At 42.2% G+C, this 23308-nt stretch overlaps 1 protein-coding gene across 1 annotated transcript in view; it reads right to left on the bottom strand.

The window, feature by feature from the left end:
- ZMAT1 (zinc finger matrin-type 1) overlaps positions 1–23308 on the bottom strand; it is a 71608-nt gene that overhangs the window by 13709 nt on the left and 34591 nt on the right. The window contains exons 2-5 of the mRNA XM_054716858.1: positions 7571–7677; positions 2841–2942; positions 2589–2763; positions 537–818 (exon numbers count right to left, since the gene is read on the bottom strand). Of these exons, the coding sequence (XP_054572833.1) occupies positions 537–818; positions 2589–2763; positions 2841–2942; positions 7571–7677 (666 nt within the window). The remainder of the gene's footprint in view (positions 1–536; positions 819–2588; positions 2764–2840; positions 2943–7570; positions 7678–23308) is intronic.

The following is a 23308-nucleotide window of genomic DNA, read 5'->3' on the forward strand; positions in this document are numbered from 1 at the left end:
TCTCTCCTTCCCACTCCTACCAATCTAAATCATGTATTTCCTCTAAGAAGATTTTTCAACCATGATGTTTCACTCCTCCATAAATACGTGCATAAATCCATGTCTGTAGCCACTTGCAATGAAATATTGCTAACCTAACTAGTTTATACACTTACTCTGGGAAAATAGTATATCCATCCTCATTTGTATTCCCAAGAGACACTTAAAACATACTTAGTGAATACATGGTAAAACCACACAATACTAATTTAAAATACTTCCTTATGTACTTATGATATAACAAGGAGCCATGAAAATATCTATATTTTTTCCTTAATTAATAAGGGTCATTTAAAACTTTCTGGGTCTCATTTTCTAGAAAACCAACAGACAGAACCAGATAGACTCTAAGTCCTTACTTACCTAAAAATATATGATCCCATGAGTACTATCAACCTCCTATTCAATAAGAGTAAAATTGTATCTACATAAGCCAGTAGTTTGTGTTTAAAAATACAAACTTCCTATGAAATTTTTGTGATATTTTTACTGTTTACCATTTGCATCTGATTTTGATAGAAAAAGTTTCTCTTTTATCTTTTCTACATACTTCTTTCTAGCTTCATTTATTTTGTGTTTTGTCCCAACATAATGTTGTTGGGCCATTAATAGACTATTAAAAGAAGCAAAGCAGAGTTTGCAATACTTGTTTGGATTATTCAAATCCAAAGCAGTGCTGGAAGAGTAAGGCATAGTCTTGTCTTTAATCCCACCTGAAGGAGGCTTGACTGCAAGGGGCTTCAGAAAAGTTGATTCTGCAGAAGTAATAGGCACACCTGCTGAAATAGTCATAATGAGAAGGGATCAACATGTGTTCAGCTATGAGAGCTACATTGATTATAAAGTATTAGGGAAATTTAGAATGCTTTTAAAACCCACTATCTTTTTATTTTTTTCACATTCAGGTTAAAAATAATTGCCTTCTGTGAGAAAGGAAAGGAAAGTTGAATACAAAGCAGTCACCAAGTTTCTCCAATAAAGATACAGGAAAGGATATTTGACATCAGGCATTGACTAATTATATTAATTGGAAAAAAAATCAATGAAAGCATGAGAGCTGTTTTAGGATGATTCTTGAAATTGGTGAGGGTAAAACAAATGATACCAAATACTAAGTTGGGGTCCCTGAGTAGCAGAGTAAGTCATCTATTCAGTCCAGATTTGCTGTATCTGTATCAAAATAAAATGTATGCAGGTGTTTAAGGCTATAAAATTATATACTTTCACAATTATTGTTATTTCAGAGCTCTTTCATTTGATCTCCTCTCTGAGACCAAATTGATGCATTTGGGGAACTGAAGATAAAGCTTTACAAGATGATTTCTTTTGTAGGGCACACTGATTTTGGCCCTTTTAGGCTGACAGACAGAAAAACAAAAATTAGAGAGACTAAAATAAATTTTAAAATAATTCTGAGTTAATTTATTAAGACAATATGTTTTAATGCTGGATGAGGCCTACACTATCAATTGGAAATTAATGTTGGTAAATTTTCCATGCCAGGCATGCCATATCCTTAAAATGTTGAAGCTAGTGAAAATGTGGTAAATTATTTATTCAGAGGATTAATCATCTCATTTTCCGTTCTAGCACACAAATTTTTTGAAGTACTAGTTAGGTTTTCCAGGGTGTACTCTGCCACCTCAGGCCAGAAATGAGAAGTTTGGGTGATATCTCTCATATGCTTGTGACCCAACATCACTGGAAGGAAGAAAGAGGCAATGTTTTATAGTTCACTATATCTTTAGGGTCTAGCATAAAAATAGATACTTAATAACTATTGATTGATGATACTTTTTTCTTTATATTCTTAGAAAGAAAGAAATGAGCTATCAGGGTAAAAGGAGATTCTATAACTTACTTATTTTTTTTTTGCCTACAGTTGTAGTCAGGACATGCTGAATCATAGCTATATTATGGAGTCTGAACCCACACATGAGATGACGTTCTGAGAAGTACTAAATTTAAAAAAAGAATGAGACAGATGCCAAGGGGAAGAAGTAAGAAGCTAAGATTTTATGATTTGATTAGAAAGTGAAGAATTCATGCTGGTTATTGTTTCTTCATAGCAGGCATAGCAAATCACCTGCTTTTGAATTTAATAAACTGAAAAGAAGAGGTCATAATATTTCCTAAAATTCAGCTAACAATTATAATCTGTATAGTAAATTATAAGTACACAGAAAGCGATTAACTGGGAAGAAGAAGAAGAAAGAAGAAAAAAGAAAGAAGAAAGAAAAAGGGGGAGGGGAGGGGTAGGGGTAGGGGGAGGGGTAGGGGTAGGGGTAGGGGGAGGAGGAGGAGGAGGAGGAGGAGGAGAAGGAGAAGGAGAAGGAGAAGGAGAAGGAGAAGGAGAAGGAGAAGGAGAAGGAGAAGGAGAAGGAGAAGGAGAAGGAGAAGGAGAAGGAGAAGGAGAAGGAGAAGGAGAAGGAAGGAGAATCAATATGTTGCCCTGGAGTGAAAGTTTCTCTGAAAAAGAAAATGGATGGCAGAGTTGGGGGGAAATGAGACATCCTGTATTGAAGCTAAATAAGTAAATGTAATCTTACCCATCTTTGGCTGAAATCCTGATCTAGATATCTGATCATGCTCCTCCATTAATTGCTTCAATTTTTTAGTATGGACTTTCCCCACATAGTGAGACTGAGCAACAACTGGAGAGCTAAAAATCATGTTGCAGAGATCACAAAATTTGTTTCTGTCCACTACTTCAGTCTTATGCACCTGAAATAAGCACAATCTTATTAGAAAGATTCAATAACTCAAAATTTAGAATTACAACATCAACATAGACCACTCACCTGGAAATTTCTAACATCCATCTTCATTTTTTTACTAGGCACTTCATTTTGTTTTCCATACATATGAAAATAAAACCTAACATTTTGAGCATGTTTTTCACTCTGTAAAAAGATGTAATATGACTTTGTTTATTCAATAACAGAGACACCTCAAATTTATACCTCGTTGAATTTGAGGACAGAATTTGTGAGCTGTAATTTATTTGGTGTTTACCAAGTTTATAAAAGAGATTCACATGCTTTCAAATCTTTAAATCTCAGTGAAATGAAAATTATGCCACAACTCAAGAAGCCAATAACATTTTGGTACAGAACCATAAAATATAGGAGAAATCTATATGACAAAAGTGCAGCGAATGGTTTCTTAAACATGTATAAGTACAACCTCATCAAAATTCAAAACTCCTGCAGAACAGTTCTATTTTAAAATAAATACTATACTGAGATAGTCTAAAAGTATTAACCAAGCTATATACTAAAGAGAAAAAAATCACCTTTTCAGAATACACGGAAAGTCATGTACAATTTTGATTTGACGAGTTAATAAGCTTAAGCACCAAACTTACAGATGGCACTGAAATTTAAATTTTAAAATATGCTACAACATTACATTATGTGCTTTATAGCCATTACAATATTATAAAAGAAGAAAAAGGTGTAATAATAAGACAAAGTGTCCAGAATATGGTCTCATATGAAAAAACAAATACAACACAACATATACAATTTTCTTTTATAAAAATGTGTGCATGTGTGTTCAGAAAGCATACTGAAATCATATAAGCAAAAGAGAAGTTAAATGATGCGAGTGATATAATTATGATTTTATTTATTTATTTATTTTTATTTTTATCAAATTTTATTGGGGTGACATTGGTCAACATAATTATGATTGATTTTTATTTTCTCACTAGAGGCCCAGTGCATGAAAATTCATGCACTGGAGTGGGTGGTCCCTCAGCCCAGCCTGCCTCCTTTCACAGTCCAGGAGCCCTCAGGGGCAGGAGGTGACCAGGCAATCAGGGAAAGGTGATGCCCCATCACACCTCTGCTGCTGCCACTGCCAGCAGCACAAGCCTCGGCCAGCCCTGGTTACCTGAGACTTGGGCAGCCCTGGGCAGCTGGGCAGCCACCATCCAAGGCTTGCCTGTACCTCGGGCCAGCCCTGGGTGGCTGGGGGGCTGAGGGGACTGGGGGACTCTGGAGGCAGGCGCGTGGAGCAGTTGGGCCCGCCTGGGGGCAGGCTCTGCCTTGCTGTGCACCTGCCACCCTGGCAGGGCTGAAGAGACTGGGTGCCACCACCTTGTGGCTGTGGGTGCCGCCATCTTTGAGGGCGTGGCAGTCAATTAGCATATTCCCTCTTATTGGCTGTGGGTGCCACCACCTTTGAGGGTGTGGCAGTCAATTAGCATATTCCCTCCTTATTGGCTGTGGGCACCACCATCTTTGTGACAGTGTGAGGGTCAATTAGCATATTCCCTCTTTATTAGATAGGATTTTTAGTACTAGAGGCCCAGTGCACAAAATTCGTGCACTTGGGGGGTCTCTCAGCCTGGCCTGCACCCTCTCGCAGTCCAGGAGCCCTGGGGGGATGTCCGACTGACGGCTTAGTGGGCCTATGCTGTCAGTCAGACATCCTTAGTATTGCCACGGAGATGGGAGAGGCCCCCACCACTGCTGCTGTGCTCGCCAGCCATGAGCCCGGCTTCTGGCTGAGCAGTGCTCCCCCTGTGGTAGCACACTGACCACCAGGGGGCAGCTCCTGCATTGAGTGTCTGCCCCCTGGTGGTCAGCACGCATCATAGTGACCTGTCATTCCACCATTCGGTCATTTGCACATTAGCCTTTTATTATGTAGGATATGCTGTAGATGAGGCCCCCTAGAACTATAAGAAAGGCAAAAAATTCACTGTTAACTCATTCTCAAATTGCCCCCACTTAAAATCAAATTGCGCCCCCCTCTGTGGGGCATGTGCTGCACCTTGGGAACCAGTGGGCTTGACACTTTTCCTCTCTGAGCTTCATTTCTGAATACATACGCATATACAATGGGAACTGTAATCTCTTCTCTGCCTACCTCACTGGGTTGTCATGAGCAGGTTCTGAGCTAATAAACCTAGAAATGTTTCATCAAGTAAGTGATGTCTAAATGGGAAGGGATTGTTATTTTTAAGCCCACGTGTACTCTCGCAGGCAGCAGGTGCTGATTAGGGGGAGGACGGCATGATTATTTCCTGGGACTGTAGCTATGGAAGCTTTGCAGAGGGTTCCACAGGCCTCAGAGGGGTGGGCTCTGGCCAGCAGCAGCCCTGTAGTGGTGGTCATCCCTAGAGGTTCTGGTGGGGGGCAAGGTAGTTAGGGGGTGCTAGGGGGCGGCGAGGCCGAAGGGGAGTAACTGTCATACCTTCCCACTTGGCACCATTCTTTAAATTGTATGTGGCTGTTTCACAGCTGTACCTGCTCAGGGTGGGGTTCCAATATCCTGGAGTGGGGTGGCGGCCAGGCAAGGTTGGAGCCAGGCAGGCTAGGAGGGCAGGTTTAGCCGGGCCCCCAGAGAGGTTTACCACACTTCTTCTGCTGTCAGGGGAAGGATCTGACCCTGGGGGGCCTCTCAAGTCTGCCTCCACTCAGGTCTGGAGTTGTAGGGAGGAGAGGAGGAGGGGGCCCAGCAGTGGCGGGCTGAAAGCCCCAGGTGCCTCAGGGGCACTAATGGGTGGTCGCTGACTTGCTATTGTTGTGGGTGCCCCTGGCGGGGGTGGCGGGGGAAGAAATCGAGAGTCAGAAGTGCAGGCTGCAGCTTCCCCCCAAGCTGGGTCTTCTCCCTGTCCAGTCAGCCTCTCCACCCCCGCAGTGGGTGCAGGGGTGGGGGTAGGGTGGCCATGTAGGGGAATTGGAAGAGCTCCCCATGGCTGCTTCCTCTTCCTTCTTTGCAGTCCAGGCTCCTGTCAGGCACTCTCCTCAGACCCCCGGGAACTTGGCTCTGGCCGCCCACCCCTGCTGTGCACACATCAATATGCAAATTGGTTGTTACTGGAACACCATAATGGACAATTAGCATATTACCTCTTTATATGTATAGATATTTTCCCCACTGAATAGCAATCCATAAGCCCATAAAAAGCTACTTTTCAAATTTAAATTCAAATGGTTCCAACCACAATTATCACCAAGTCCTGGATTGTGTGTTTCACTTTACTAACTCTAAATCTTTGAGCTATGGAGTCTAAGAATGAGCTAAGCACACTCACATATTTGATTTCATTTAATTCTCACAAGTATATTAAGAGGGATTTTACCAGCCCCATTTTACAGGTTCAAGAAATACGGTCAGAGAGGTAAAGTGACTTCCTCAGGGTTACACAACAATGATGGAGTTAAGACTCGATCCTAAGTCCTTTCAATCCACAGCCAACACAGTTTCCCTATCTGTAACTATATTAATTGAATCCCAATGAAGATAAGGACTTAAATATAGTTGCCAATAAGATTTGCAATGGGAAAAATGAGATAAGGTGTTTTAAAAAGTACAGCTGGCATTCTATTTCTTTTAAGTAAATGTTCCTATTACTTTTAGTAACCCAGATACCAGATATGAAAAAAAAAATCCAATAGCTCATTATATGATGTAGAAATGAAAGGCAATAGCAGATTAAAGAACACTGAATATGAAATCACAAGAAATCATTTTTAAGCTTAGCCATACCAATACTAGCTATGGAGAATCACTATCCCTCTGGGTCTCAATTTTCTGACCAATAAACTAAAAGAGTAAGAACATTAAATTTTCCATGTTCTAGCTCTAGAATTCTATGGTTTCATTCCTAAAAACATGTGGTTAAGTCAAGTGCAAGACTGGTTCATTTGGTTTTTATAGCCTTCATCCTATATAATAAAAGCCTAATATGCTAAGTGTCTGGTCATCCGTTCAACCAATCAAAGAGTAATATGCTAATGATATGCTAAGGCTCCTCAACCACTCGTTATGATGTGCACTGACCTCCAGGGGTCAGACGCTCCAACTGGTAGGTTAGCTTGTTGCTGGGGTCTGGCTGATCAGGACTGAACGAGAGGGGCCAGACACGCCTTGGAGCCCTCCTCTGGTCCCTCCCTGGCTGGCCAGCCTCCTGTTTCCCTCCTCAGCCCCGATCATGCACCTGGCCTGCACCCTCTCACAACCCAGAACCCCTCAGGGGATATTGGAGAGCTGATTTCAGCCAGATCCTGCAGGCCAGGCCAAGGGACCCCACTGATGCACGAATTTGTACACTGGGCCTCTAGTTTACTATAAAGGAACACTGGAGTTCTATAATATTCCTTGATTTACAGGAACAGTTTTCCTTACATTTATTACAAAGACATGAAGGATATAGTAGTGGATTGATGAATACAAAGAGATACAGAACGGTGTGAAGAAAATAAAGCAATTTTTGTAGTAAAAAAATAGAGAGACCAAGTTTAAGCTCTAATTCCCCAAATTTAAGCTAGTAAATTACTGTCCCTCTCTGAGATAATCTCCTTATCCATCAAAGGGAAATAATGTCATCTGCTCTACATAATCAAAAAATATAACATAGGAAGTTTATCTGCTACATTTAAAAACCCATTTTAGACTCTATTCCAATTTTTTTTTCAATTTATCCTTATTGTTTAAATATTACAGATGTCCGTCCTTTTCCCCATTGCCTCGCTCCCCACTCCAGTCCCATTCCCAGGCCTTATTTTTAACCTACCTCATAATGTGAAATCCTTTGTGACTCAAATGGTAGCACCACTCTGCATACATTACAAAAGTTATCTGTAAAAAGTTCAGCCTTTTCCTGTACATTCAAAGTTGTATCTATGAACAAAATAAAGGGAGGTGAGACTATATATCCCATTAATGAATATTTACAAGTATCATTTTTATTCTTCAACCATATATTATTTCATATGCCACCTCAAATTGTATGTTTTTGGACTACAGTAATAGCTTTTTGCTTACCAAGTATGTAATTTAATATGGGTATATTAAGTCTGCCTTTAATGTCTGATATGGCAAGAGTTATTTATTTATTTTTTTTTAATGAATCTTTATTGTTCAGATTACAATTGTTTCTCCTTTTTCCCCACATATCTCCCCACCACCCAGTTCCCACCCCCCTCTGCCCTTATCTCCCCCTTCTCCCCCCCACTGTCCTTATCCATAGGTGTATGATTTTTGTCCAGTCTCTTCCCATACTCCCCACACAGACACCCCTTTCCCCCTGAGAATTATCAATCCACTCCCATTCTATGCCTCTGATTCTATTAAGTTCACCAGTTTATTCTGTTCCTCAGATTTTTAATTCACTTGACTTTTAGATTCACTTGTTGATAGATATGTATTTGTTGTTCATGATTTTTATCTTTCTTCTTCTTTTTTCCTCTTTTTAAAGAATACCTTTCAGCATTTCATATAATGCTGGTTTGGTGGTGATGAACTCCTTTAGCTTTTTCTTATCTGTGAAGCTCTTTATATGCCCTTCAATTCTGAATGATAACTTTGCTGGGTAGAGTAGTCTTGGTTGTAGGTTCCTGCTATTCATCACTTTGAATATTTCTTGCCACTCCCGTCTGGCCTGCATGGTTTCTGTTGAGAAATTAGCTGATAATCGTATGGGAGCTCCCTTGTAGGTAACTAACTGTTTTTCTCTTGCTGCTTGTAAGATTCTCTCTTTGTCTTTTGCTCTTGGCATTTTAATTATGATGTGTCTTGGTGTGGTCCTCTTTGGAGTCCTTTTGTTTGGGGTTCTGTGCACTTCCTGGACTTGTAAGTCTATTTCTTTCCTCAGGTGGGGGAAGTTTTCATTCATTATTTCTTCAAATAAGTTTTCAGCATCTTGCTCTCTCTCTTCTTCTGGCACCCCCATAATTCTGATGTTGGTACGCTTGAAGTTGTCCCAGAGGCTTCTTACACTATCTTCAACTTTCTGAATTCTCTTCTCTTCATGCTTCTCTGGAGGAGTGTCCTTGGCCTCTTTGTATTCCAAATCTTTGAGTTGATTCTTGCAATCCTCTAGTCTGCTTTTGGGTCTCTGTATAATATTTTTTATCTCAGTCAGTGTATGTTTAATTTCTAGTTGGTCCTTTTTCATATCCTCAAGGGTCTCATTGAATTTATCGGCCTTTTCCATGAAATTCTTGAAAAACCTTATAACCGTGGTTTTGAACTCTATGTCCAGTCGCTTGTTCTCCTCCATTTCTTTGGTTTGTGATCTGTTTCCTTGCTTCCTCATTTTCACTGCTTCCCTGAATTGGTAGGGTAGCTTTGTGTACTAGGTGTCCTATTGGTTCAACGGGTCAGCCTCCCAGTTACTTGAGGTGGACACTCTGGGTGTACCCTTGTGTACTGTGTGTCCCCCAGCAGGAGCTACAGCAAGGGCTAGTTTTCTTCTCCTTTGCTTGGGCGGATTTGGAGCAGTCTGACTGGAGCTGCAATTTATTTGGTTAAGCTGTCACAGAACAGGCCATTTATATGCAAAAGCCGCTGTGTGGAGCCTGGGAGGGTTTGTAGAATGTGCGGGGCGGGGCCTCAGGGCGGGGCGGGGTCTCAGGGCGTCACTAGGCTGGGGCGTGGCCAACGGCGATGGCTGGCGTCAGCCGTCTCTGCCTTTCCACGTTTCCAAGTCCCTGCGCCCCGCGCTCCAGCGCAGTAAACAATGATTGCTGGGCGCACCTCTGCAAAAAAGTCACTCTCACTTTCCGACCCGATGGCCGAGAGTCCAGCCTCTCCCCGTAGGTGCCTGGGTCCCCCGCGTGTCCCCAGAAACTGGATTTCCGAGTGATTGGGAGCTTGTCTCCCTGCGGGTTGAAGAAAAACCGTGCACCCAGCCGCCCGCCGCCAGCCCAATTCACGTGCCTCCGTACCTCAGCTTTTCAGCGTTTGTGCTCCTTTCTCTTCTTAGGTATAAATCTTCCACTCAGCCAGCTTTCCCGTGGTTCTGGGTGGTAGATGTTTTGTCTTTTAGTTGTACCCTTGAAATTGTTGTGCGAGGCAGCAGACCAGCCGTTTAACTATGCCGCCATCTTGGTTCCTCCCCAAGAGTTATTTATTTAGTACTAGAGGCCCGGTACACAAAATTCGTGCACGGGGGGGCTGTCCCTCAGCCCAGCCTGCACCCTCTCCAATCTGGGACCCCTCGAGGGATATCCGACTGCCCATTTAGGCCTGATTACAGTAGGATCGGGCCTAAACGGGCAGTCAGACATCCCTCTCACAATCCAGGACTGTTGGCTCCCAACTGCTTGCCTGCCTGCCTTCCTGATTGCCCCTAACTGCTTCTGCCTGCCAGCCTGATCACCCCTCACTACTCCCTTGCCAGCCTGATTGATGCAAAACTACTCCCCTGCCAGCCTGATTGCCACTAACTACCCTCCCCTGTAGTCCTGGTCACCCTTAACTGCCCTCCCTTGCAGGCCTGGGGCCCCCCCAACTGCCCTCCCATGCAGGCCCGGTCGCCCCCAACTTCCTTCCTCTGCTGGACGGGTCACCCCTAACTGCCCTCCTGTGCAGGCTTGATCACCTCCAACTGCCCTCCCTTGCAGGCCTGGTCCCTCCCAACTGCCCTACCCTGCTGGCCTGATCGCCCACAACTGCCCTCCCTTGCAGGCCTGGTCCCTCCCAACTGCCCTCCCCTGCTGGCCATCTTGTGGCAGCCATCTTATGTCCACATGGGGTCAGCCATCTTTGACCACATGGGGGCAGCCATCTTGTGTGTTGGAGTGACAGTCAATTTGCATATTACTCTTTTATTAGATAGAATAGAGTCCTGGTGCATGGGTGGGGGCTGGCTGGTTTGCCCTGAAGGGTGTCCCGGATCAGGGTGGGGGTTCCCTTGGGGCATGGGGTGGCCTGGGTGAGGGGCCTGTGGTTGTTTGCAGGCTGGCCACGCCCCCCAGTGACCCAAGCGAAGGCCCTGGTATTTGGGATTTATTTATCTTCTATAATTGAAATTTTGTAGCCTTAAGCGGAGGCCAGGTCCAGCCAGTAAGATTGGCTTCTTCCATCGCCGGGGGCAACCCAAGCCTCCTGCTCTCTACAACTCTATGGCTGCAGCCATTTTTGTTGGGATTTATTTATCTTCTATAATTGAAACTTTGTAGCCTTGAGCAGAGGCCAGGGCAAGCCAGAGAGGGTGGGAAGCTTGGCTTCCTCCATTGCCAGGGAAACCCAAGCCTCCTGCTCTCTCTGTGGCTGCAGCCATCTTTGTTTGGTTAATTTGCATACTATCTCCTGATTGGCTGGTGGGCGTGGCTTGTGGGCATAGCAGAGGTACGGTCAATTTGCATGTTTCTCTTTTATTAGTGTAGATGGTAAGTCTAGGCACTACCATTCCAAAGGAAAAGTTATAGGAGTATCAGTGACTTCATGAGCTTCATGGAATGATTTGGGGCACCAATAATGACAGGCAGGATTAAAACACCCATCCCTGGAATTCTGTGTTTTACAGCAGACAATCCAAAAAAGGCATTGTTTTAAGACTGCCATTTATTTGGACCCATTGCCCCAGTACTAAGTAAAAATCATGTGGAGTCTTGTCCAGGTGGCTCAGTTGATAGGAGCATCCTTCCATAAACCAAAAGGTCTCAGGTTTGATTCCTGGTCAGGGCACATACTTAGGTTATGGTTTCAATCCCCAGTCAGGGTGGGTATGGGAGGCAACTAATCGATGTTTCTCTCTCTTTTTCTCTCTCTCTCCATCTCTCTCCATCCCTCCAGCTCTCCATTCCTCCCTCTCACTCTCTAAAATCAATAAAAACATATCCTCAGATGAGTATTAAAAACATAAATAAATAAAAATCACATGGAACCACCAACAAACTTTGTACATGGTAGGCAAAGATCCTCCATTGTTGTACAAACACTAGCACATTCATTTGGCCAAACAACTCTCACACAGCCCCCAAAGCTATAAAATAATCTATATATATATATAAAAGCCTAGGCAACCGCCCAACTATTGACCAGCAGCTATGACATGCAATGACCACCAGGGGTCAGGTGCTCCAACCAATAGCTATGACTTGCACTGACAGCCATGGGGCAAATGCTCAACGCAGGAGCTGCCAAGCTGAGGTGACTTGGCAGCTGCAGTTCTTGGGTGATGCACCGGGAACCAGAGAGGAGTGAGCCTGATTCCGGGATGCATCATCACCCGAGAACTGCCCTCTCGCAATCCGGGGCCCCTCAGAGAATGTCAGAGAGCCAGTTTCGGCCTGATCCCTGCAGGCCAGGCCGAGGGACCCCACCGGTGCACGAACCTGTGCACTGGGCCTCTAGTGTTGAAATAATAACATCTAGAAATTATGCTATAGTGTTTCTCATTGTGATAAATAAAACATACCAAAACTTCCTGCATTTACATTTGAGATCCATACTTCTTTCTAAAGTTCTGAACAGTTGCAATGTATTCTGTCAAAGCTTATTAGTTTACTAGAGGCCCAATGCACAAAATCCGTGCAAGTGTAGGGCCTCGCAGCTCCAGCTTCACCCGGAAGGTCGTCCGAATGGGTCGTTCCGCTATTTGGCCATTTGATCAATTTGCAAATTACGCTTTTATTAATATAGATCTATAGGGTATAAATCACAAAACATCAAACTTTGCTTGCTATTTGTCTATTTTAATTGAAAAGTTTATACCAGAGTAGAGCCAGTGTGGCTCAGTGGTTAAGCATCAACCTATGAACCAGGAGATCCCCATTTGATTTCAGGTCAGGGAACATGCCCAATTTGCAGGCTCAATCCCCAGTAGGGGGCATGCAAGAGGCAGCCCATCAATGATTCTCTCTAATCATTGATATTTCTATCTCTCTCTCCCTCTCCCTTCCTCTCTCTAAATCAATAAAAACATATATTCTTTAAAATGATTAGACCACATATACTTTTGTGGAAAAATTACAATGATATATTAAATGGACAAAAAGTTATAGAACAATGAATATAATACATCCAATCCCCAACACTAACAAAAATTAAATATACATTACATATAAAAATATAAATTAAATTGAAAAGTGATTAACTTTTAAAAGTGGGGCTAGATTTCCTTTCTTGGCGACTCCACATTTTCTTTCCTCTGTGAGTTATTTCGTTTCCCCATTCTGGCTATCACCAGAAAGCTCAAGCTTCCGTTTGAGTGGACCTGGGCCGTGTGCTGTGGGGACTTCACTCCACCCGAGTTTCACTGAAGTGCTCTGACACTAGGACGTGTGGCTGCCTTTGGTTGGTGGGAACCAGACTTGCCCAGGGTCAGTGTCCCCAGTGTTCCGTGTGGTCTCGTGTGCACACTTAGAATCAGGGGCCCTGTCTGCACCACACTGTTGGTATGTGCCGAAAATGAGATCCTTAGCATGTGCCAGGAGTCAGAATATCCCTGTGTCTGCACCACGACTCGAAGAAAGGAAATCAGTGAAACTGAAGCTTGCAACATGACTGAAAAGGAGTTTAGAGTAATGGTCGTGGAATTTATACATCGGATGGATGAGAAAATAAACAACTTATGCAAGAATCAGGAAGAAATGAAAAGTGATATAGCTACAATCAAAAAGACCATGGAAAGTTTCAACAGTAGACTACAAGAAGCAGAGGACCGAATTAGTGAGTTAGAAGATCAGGTACAGAAACAAGCTCAATCTGAACAGCAATTGGAGAAAAAAATTAAAAAGCAGGAAGAAAGACTAAGGGAGCTTCGGGACAACATGAAACGAAGTAACATGCGTATAATAGGGCTGCCATAAGGACAAGAAGAGCAGCAGGGATTAGAAAATCTACTTGAAGAAATAATGACAGAAAACTTCCCTGATATGGGAAAGATAAAAGTTACGCAAGTACAGAGAGTCCCAAGCAGGATCAACCCCAAAAGACCCACACCAAGACATGTCATAATTTCAATAGCAAATATAAATGATAAAGAGAGAATCTTAAAGGTGGCAAGAGAGAGACAGTTACCTACAAAGGAACACCCATCAGATTGTCAAATGATTACTCAACAGAAACACAAGCTAGAAGTGAATGGAAGGAGGTATACAAAGTGTTGCAAAGCAAAGGGCTGAATCCAAGAATACTATATCCAGCAAGACTATCAATCAAAATTGAAGGGGAAATCAGGAGCTTTGCAGATAAAAAAAGGCTCAAGGAGTTTATCACCACCAAACCAGCAATGCAAGAATTGCTAAAGGGAATACTGTAAAAAGAAGAAATAAACAGGTAAGAAGGATTGTAGACACAAAAATAGATATGACTACAAACAAATACCTTTCAGTAATATCTTTAAATGTAAATGGACTAAATGCTCCAATCAAAAGATATCGAGTAGCTGAATGGATAAAAAAACACGACCCATATATATGCTGTCTACAAGAGACCCACCTCAGAACAAGAGACTCACACAGATTGAAAGTGAAGGGATGGAAAAATATCTTTCAGGCAAATGGAAATGAAAAAAAAGCTGGGGTAGCAATACTTATATCTGACAAAATAGACCTCAAAGTAAATGCCATAACAAGAGATAAAGAAGGCCACTTCATAATACTAAAGGGAGAAATCCAACAAGAAGAAATAATTCTGGTAAACATATATGCTCCCAATATAGGAGCACCCAAATACATAAAAAAACTCCTGGAGGATTTCAAGGGAGAGATTAATAGCAATACAATCATAGTAGGAGACTTTAATACCCCACTATCACCATTGGACAAATCCTCTAAACAAAAAATCAGCAAAGAAACAGCAATCCTAAATGAATCACTAGACCAGATGGAATTAATTGACATCTTCAGAACATTTCACCCCAAAGCCACAGAATATACATTCTTCTCAAGTGCACATGGGTCATTTTCAAAGATAGACCATATGCTGGGTCACAGGCAAAGTCTCTTCAAATTCAAGAAGATAGAAATTATATCAAGCGTCTTCTCAGATCACAGTGGCATAAAACTGGAAATCAACTACAATAAATACAATCCAAAGAAATCAAACACATGGAGACTAAACAGCATGCTATTAAACCATGACTGGGTCACCAGAGAGATCAAGGAAGAAATAAGAAACATCATGGCAACAAATGACAATGAAAACACAACAAACCAAAATCTATGGGACACAGCGAAAGCAGTCTTGAGAGGGAAGTTCATAGCTCTACAAGCCTATTGCAAAAAAACAAGAAACAATGGTAATAAATTACTTAACCCTACAACTCAAAGAGCTAGAAAAAGAGCAGCAAGAAAAGCCCAGTGTAACCAGAAGGAAGGAAATAACAAAGATCAGAGCAGAGATAAATGACATAGAGACCAAAGAAACAATACAAAAGATCAACAAAACCAAGAGCTGGTTCCTTGAAAGGATAAACAAGATTGATGGACCTCTAGCCAGGCTCACCAAGAAGCAAAGAGCGAGGACCCAAATAAACAAAATCAGAAATGAAAGAGGTGAAATAACAACAGACCCCGCTGAGATACAAAGGATTGTTACAAAATACTACAAACAACTCTATTCCAACAAACTGGACAACCTGGAGGAAATGGACATATTCCTAGAAAAATATAACCTTCCAAAAATCAATCAAGAAGAATCTAAAGAGCTCAATAGGCCAATAACTATGGACGAAATTGAAGCAGTCATCAAAAAGCTTCCGGCAAACAAAAGCCCGGGGCCTGATGGATTCACAGGAGAGTTTTACCAAACATTCAAGGAAGAACTAAAACCTATCCTCCTCAGACTATTCCAAAAAATTCAAGAGAAGGAACACTTCCAAGCTCCTTCTATGAAGCCAGCATCACCCTAATACCAAAACCAGATAAAGACAACACAATGAAAGAGAATTACAGACCAATATCCCTCATGAACATAGATGCCAAAATCCTCAACAAAATTCTAGCAAATCGGCTCCAGCAGTACATCAGAAAGATCATACACCATGACCAAGTAGGATTTATCCCAGGAATGCAAGGATGGTACAATATCCGCAAATCAATAAACGTGATACATCACATAAACAAATTGCGAGATAAAAATCACAGTCATATCAATTGATGCAGAAAAAGCATTTGACAAAATCCAACACCCTTTCTTGATAAAAACTCTCAACAAGGTGGGAATAGAAGGCTCATACCTCAACATAATAAAAGCTATATATGATAAACCCACAGCAAACATCATACTCAATGGACAAAAACTAAAAACATTTCCCCTAAGAGCAGGAACAAGACAGGGATGCCCACTCTCACCACTCCTGTTTGACATAGTACTGGAAGTATTAGCCATTGCAATTAGACAAGAAGAAGAAATAAGAGGCATCCAAATTGGAAAAGAAAAAGTAAAGCTGTCTTTATTTGCAGACAGACATGATATCGTACATAAAAAATCCGAAAGACTCCGTCAAAAAACTAATAGACTTAATAAATGAATTTGGCAATGTAGCAGGATACAAAATTAACGCCAAGAAATCTATGGCCTTTCTATACACCAATAGTGAACTTAACAGACAGAGAGACTAAAAAGGTAATCCCATTTACCATTGCACCAAAAAAATTAAGATACCTAGGAATAAACTTAACTAAGGAGGTAAAAGACCTATACACGGAAAACTACAGGACACTGAAAAAAGAGATAGAGGAAGACGTAAACAGATGGAAGAACATACCATGTTCATGGATTGGTAGAATCAACATCATTAAAATGTCCATACTACCCAAAGCAATCTATAGATTCAATGCACTCCCCATTGAAATACCAACAGCATATTTCACAGACCTTGAAAGAATTCTCCAAAAATTCATCTGGAATAAAAAAAGACCCCGAATAGCCACAGCAATCCTGAGAAAGAAGAATAAAGTAGGAGGGATCTCAATACCAGATTTCAAGCTGTATTACAAAGCCACCATTCTCAAAACAGCCTGGTACTGGCACAAGAACAGACATATAGATCAGTGGAACAGAATAGAGAATCCAGATATTGACCCAAACCACTATGCTCAATTAATATTTGACAAAGGAGGCATGAACATACAATGGAGTCAAGACAGTCTCTTCAATAAATGGTGTTGGGAAAATTGGACAGATACATGCAAAAAAATGAAGCTTGATCACCAACTTACGCCATACACAAAAATAAACTCAAAATGGGTACAGGACTTAAACATAAGACGGGAAACCATAAAAATACTAGAGCAATCCACAGGCAGCAAAATCTCAGACATATGCCAAAAGAAATTCTTCACTGACACTGCTCCTAGGGCAATGAAAGCTAAAGAGAAAATTAACAAATGGGACTACATCAAAATAAAAAGCTTTTTCACAGCAAAAGAAACCATCAACAAAACAACAAGAAGTCCTACTGCATGGGAGAACATATTTGCAAATGGCATCACTGATAAAGGTTTGATCTCCAACATCTACAGGCAGCTTATACAACTTAATAAAAGGAAGATAAATGATCCAATAAAGAAATGGGCAACAGACCTAAATAGAATCTTTTCAAAAGAAGACAGAAGGAAGGCCAAGAGACACATGAAAACATGCTCAAAGTCACTAATTATCCGAGAGATGCAAATCAAAACAACAATGCGGTACAATCTCATACCTGTCAGAATGGCTATCATCAACAAATCAACAAACGACAAGTGTTGGCGAGGATGCGGAGAAAAGGGAACCCTCGTGCACTGCTGGTGGGAATGCAGACTGGTGCAGCCACTGTGGAGAACAGTATGGAGTTTCCTCAAAAAACTGAAAATGGAACTCCCATTTGACCCAGTAATCCCACTCCTGGGAATATATCTGAAGAAACTAGAAACACCAATCAGACAGGATATATGCACCCCTATGTTCATAGCAGCACAATTCACCATAGCTAAGATTTGGAAACAGCCTAGGTGCCCTTCAGCAGATGACTGGATCAGAAAACTGTGGTACATCTACACAATGGAATACTATGCTGCCATAAAAAAGAAGGAATTCTCATCATTTGCAGCAACCTGGATGGAATTGGAGAACATTATGTTAAGTGAAATAAGCCAGTCAATGAAAGAAAAATACCACATGATCTCACTCATTTATGGGTAATAAAGAACATTATAAACTTGAACAAAAAGATAGATACAGAGACAGTAAAGCATCAAATAGACTGTCAAATTACAGGGGGAAAGTTAGGGAGAGGTGGGGGAGATAAGAGATCAATCAAAGGACTTGTATGCATGCATATAAGCATAACCAACGGATGCAAAACTCTGGGGGGTAAGGGCATATATGGGAGTGGGGTGGGGGGTGGCAATGGTAAGATATGTACACATATAATACCTTAATAAAAAAAATTGGAGAAAAAAAAAAGTGGGGCCAGAAAATGAACAAAGGGAGAAAATTTACCATTTTGTTCTCTGGACAATTATCTTTTAATTTAATTAATTATTTAATTGAATTTATTGGGGTAACATTGGTTAACAAAATTATACAGGTTTCAGGTATACAATTCTACAATATATCATATGCATATTGTATTGTGTGTTTACCACCCCAAGTCAAGTCTCTTTCCATTACCATTTATCCCCCTTTATCATCTTCTACCTCCTCCCACCCCTCTGCCCTCTGGTAATCACCATACTGTCATCTGTGTCCATGAGTCTTTCTTTTTTTTTTTTTTTTGCTTAGTCCCATCACTATTCTCACCCAGCACCCAAGTGCCTCCCCTCTGACAGCTATCAGTCTGTTCTATATATCCATGAGTCTGTCTCCACTTGGTTAGTTTATTTTGTTCATTAGACTTCACATATAAATGAAATCATATGTTACTTGTCTTTCTCTGACTGGCTTATTTCACTTATCATAATGCTTTCCATTAATGCTGTTGCAAAAGATTTCCTTCTCTTTCACGGCTGAGTAGTATTCCATTGTATAAATGTACCAGAGCTTTTTTATCCAATCATGTACTGATGGACACTTAGGCTGCTTCCAAATCTTGGCTTTTGTAATTAACACTGCAGTGAATATAGTGGTGCATATATTTTTTTTGAATTAGTGTTTTGGATATATATAATTCAAAAAAAATATATGCACCACTATATTCACTGCAGTGTTAATTACAAAAGCCAAGATTTGGAAGCAGCCTAAGTGTCCATCAGTACATGATTGGATAAAAAAAGCTGTGGTACATTTATACAATTGAATACTACTCAGCCGTGAAAGAGAAGGAAATCTTTTGCAACAGCATTAATATATATATATATATATATATATATATATATTCTTTAACTTTTTGTAAAAACATGTAGGACTTTCTATTTTAAAATAAATATATTTATTTTAAAAGCTATGTTGGATATCTTCAATTAAACTTAAATTTCAATATCAATGTATGAATTAAAAAAAAAAAGCTTAGTTTAAAAATTTCAGTGTTCAAGAATAACTATAGGGTATCCCCAAACATATATATGTATACACTTAAACAGCTGATAGCTCAATTTTGAAAATGAAATGTATTTTAATAAACACTGCCTTATTAATTATTCAAAGTGTGTATATACATTGTTGGGGACACTTTATATAATTAGGAACATGTCAGAAATGACTTGATAGCCCAGCCAGCATGGCTCAGTGGTTGAGTGTCATCCTATGAACCAGGAGGTCACTGTTTGATTCCCAGTTGATTCCCAGTCAGGGCACATACCCAAGTTTCGGGCTCGATCCCCAGTAGGGAACATGTAGGAGGCAGCTGATTAAAGGTTCTCTCTCATCGTTGATGTTCCTCTCTCTCCATCTCCCTTTCTCTCTGAAATCAATAACAAAAAAAGAAATGACTTGATGAACAGTTACAAATGAATCTCTATAATATATATTATCACTTCTGAATTATATTTTAAATTGTTTTGAAATATATGATTTATCTAACTTTGACTCTAAAATCAGTAAGGCAGAGTGTTTAAAATGTATATCAAGACTTCATTTTATATTTAAGTATTATATGCAATCTGAGCATAGTGGTAGGATCTTGAACTTGCCATTAAAATCTTTAATAAGTAAATATTATCATTTGGTGGCAATATAACTTACTACAGAGGCAAAGTTTCCTTTAAGAAGACAACAGATGTTTAAAAATCCATAAAATGTAACACTCATTTCTTTTGTACATTAACCTTTAATTCTAGATTTCCCCACTTCTGATAATCAAAGTTTGAAACTGCAAGATCCAAGATGGCTGCCGATGGGAGAGCAGGCTGCAAGATAGAGTGTGAGTGACAGTATGAAAGGAGAGTGCGTGGATGTGTAGGAAGTGTCTATACTTGTAAGTGAGGGACAGATATTTCCCAGGGACTGCTGGATGGGGATTCCCTGGCCAGGCAACCTCTACTGCTGCTTAAATCTCTCTTGGAGTGGCCAGCACTGCCCCAGAGACCATGCCATCTTGAAGAGGAGAGTGGCGGTGATCTGAAGCCCAGCATTACCTTCCACTGGGGATATCTCAGATACCTCCTGGGACCCTACAATGACAACCCCAGGGACAAGCTGCCTCAGTTGCGAACACAGGAATACCAAGACTCCAGCCTCTCCGACCACGGGCACCTAAAAAGTTGGTCCAGGAGGAGAAAAAGTGATGTGAATAAGCAGATGAGCCCTGCGCCTTCTCACAAAGCAAATAGAAGGAACAGCTGAATCGATTACATCCACTGGAATGGCAAATTAAACACAGCTAGTGAGGCAATCCATGGACAGAAAGGTCAGATATTGTCTAGGGAAAGGACAGAGAGAGCTACATAACCAGACATCCAGAGAGGAGGGATCATGGGAAGACAAAGAAACAGCAGCCCAAATACGAAAGAAAAGGAGGAATCACCAAAAAAGAAAGTAAACTAAATGGAGGCAAGCAATATGTCAGAGAAAGAATTCAGAGCAATGGTCATAAGGTTGCTGAAAAGGATGGAAGACAAATTCAACAATGTGTGTAAGAAACAAGAGGAAATGAAGAAGAACCAAGAAGAAACGAAAAATGACGTCGCTGCAATAAAGAACACAATAGAAAGCATCAAGAGTAGACTAGAAAAAGCAGAGGACCATATCAGTGAGCTAGAAGACAAGGCAGGAAAAAATACCCAAGCAGAGCAGCATCCAAAAAAAAAAAATACTTAGAAAACAGGAGGAGAGTCTAAGGGAAACTTGGGACAACACGAAATTAAACATCAGCATAACAGGGGTGCCAGAAGAAGAGGAAACTGAGCAAGAAATAGAAAACCTGTTTGAAGAAATAAGGACAGAAAACTTCCCTTATAAAGAAAAGAAAAAATTCACACAAGTCCAAGAAGCTCACAGAGTCCCAAACAAAATGAACCCAAAAAGACCGACACCAATACACAATATAATTAAGTTGGCAACACCAACTACAAAGTAAGAATTTTAAAGGCTGCCAGAGAGAGAAATAAAGTTGCCTACATAGGATCCCCCATCAGACTAGTGACTGATTTCTCAACAGAAACACATCAGGCCAGAAGGGAATGGAATGAAATATACAAAGTCATGCAAAGGAAGGGTCTGAATCCAAGAATACTGTATCCAGCAAGGCTATCAATCAAAATTAAGGGGGAAATCAGGAGCTTCACAGAAAAAAAAGGAATAAGGTAGTTTATTACCATCAAATCAGCAATGCAAAAAATGCTAAAGGGTCTGCTGTAAAAAGAAGAAATAAGAAGGGAAGAAGGAACACAAGCATAAAGAATAAAAATGGTGACAAACAAGTACCTATCAATAATAACTTTAAATGTAAATGGATTAAATGCCCCAATCAAAAGAAATAGGGTAGCTTAGTGGATAAGAAAACATGACCCATATATCTGCTGTCTACAGGAAAATCACCACAGAACAAAGGACTCACACAGACTGATGGTGAAGGGATGGAAAAAGGTATTTATGGTGAATGGAAAAAAAGCTGGGGTAGCAATACTTATACCTGACAAATTAGACCTCAAAGTGAAAGCCATGCAAAAGATAAGGAAGGGCCATGTGCCCCTGGGTCCGGGTGAGGCCATGTGTCCCTGGATCCGGGTGAGGCCTCGCGCACCTAGGTCCGAGTGAGGCCACGCGCCCTTGGGTCTGGGAGAGGCCACGCGCCCCTGGGTCCGGGTGAGGCCATGTGTCCCTGGATCCGGGTGAGGCCTTGCGCACCTAGGTCCGGGTGAGGCCACGCACCCCTGGGTCTGGGAGAGGCCACGCGCCCCCGGGTCCAGGTGAGGCCATGTGTCCCTGGATCCGGGTGAGGCTGGATCCCGGGTCCGGGTGAGGCCTCGCGCACCTAGGTCCGGGTGAGGCTGGATCCCGGGTCCGGGTGAGGCCTCGCGCACCTAGGTCCGGGTGAGGCCACGTGCCCCTGGGTCTGGGAGAGGCCAAGCGCCCCCGGGTCCGGGCGAGGCCATGTGTCCCTGGATCCGGGTGAGGCCTCGCGCACCTAGGTCCGGGTGAGGCCACGCGCCCCTGGGTCTGGGAGAGGCCACACGCCCCTGGGTCCGGGTGAGACCACGCGCCCCTGGACCCGGGTGAGGCTGGGTCCCTGGGCCCGGGTGAGGCCACGGGCCCCTGGGTCCAGGTGAGGCCTTGCGCCCCTGGACCTGGGTGAGGCTGGGTCCCTGGGCCCAGGTGAGGCCACGCACCCCTGGGTCCGGGTGAGACCACGCGCCACTGGACCCGGATGAGGCTGGGTCCCTGGGCCCGGGTGAGGCCATGTGCCCATGGGTCCGGGTGAGGCCTTGCGCCCCTGGGTACGGGTGAAGCCGGATCCTGGGTCCGGGTGAGGCCGTGTGCCCCTGGATCCATCCGGGTGAGGCTGGGTCCCGGGCCCGGGTGAGGCCACGCGCCCCTTGGGTCTGGGTGAGGCCACGTGCCCCTTAGTCTGGGTGAAGCCATGCCCCTGGGTCCGGCCGAGACCAAACCAGAGGGAGTCGGACCTCCGTTACCACCATTTGTCCACCATCCAGAGCTGAGGGGTCAGTGCTGACATGTACACATAAGGAACCCGTGGACATTGAAATTGGGTCTCAAAAGAACTGTTGGTCCAGAAAGAAACTCACTACAGACTGATTCATTTGCCTGTCAGCATAACTATTATTGCTCGTCTCACATTCAGTTCTTATAAGTATATATCTAGTGACATATGATCTCGCTCATCTAGGGGAAATGATGAACAACATAGACTGAGGAACAAGAACAGAACCAGAAACAAGGAGGCATCGATCGGACTATCGGGCCTCAGAGGGAGGATAGGGGAGGGTGGGGGGAGGGGGGAGAGATCAACCAAAGGACCTGTGTGCATGCATATGAGCCTATCCAATGGTTAAGCTTAACAGGGGGTTGGGGCATCCGTGGGGAGGGGTGTGGGATGGGAATGGGGGGATGAAGACAAATATGTGACACCTTAATCAATAAAGAAATTAAAAAAAAATAAAATAATATAAAATAAAAGCAAAAAAAAAACAAAAAA

Source organism: Eptesicus fuscus, chromosome 1 (assembly GCF_027574615.1).
Source record: "Eptesicus fuscus isolate TK198812 chromosome 1, DD_ASM_mEF_20220401, whole genome shotgun sequence".
In the NCBI taxonomy this organism is placed as follows: Eukaryota; Metazoa; Chordata; class Mammalia; order Chiroptera; family Vespertilionidae; genus Eptesicus; species Eptesicus fuscus.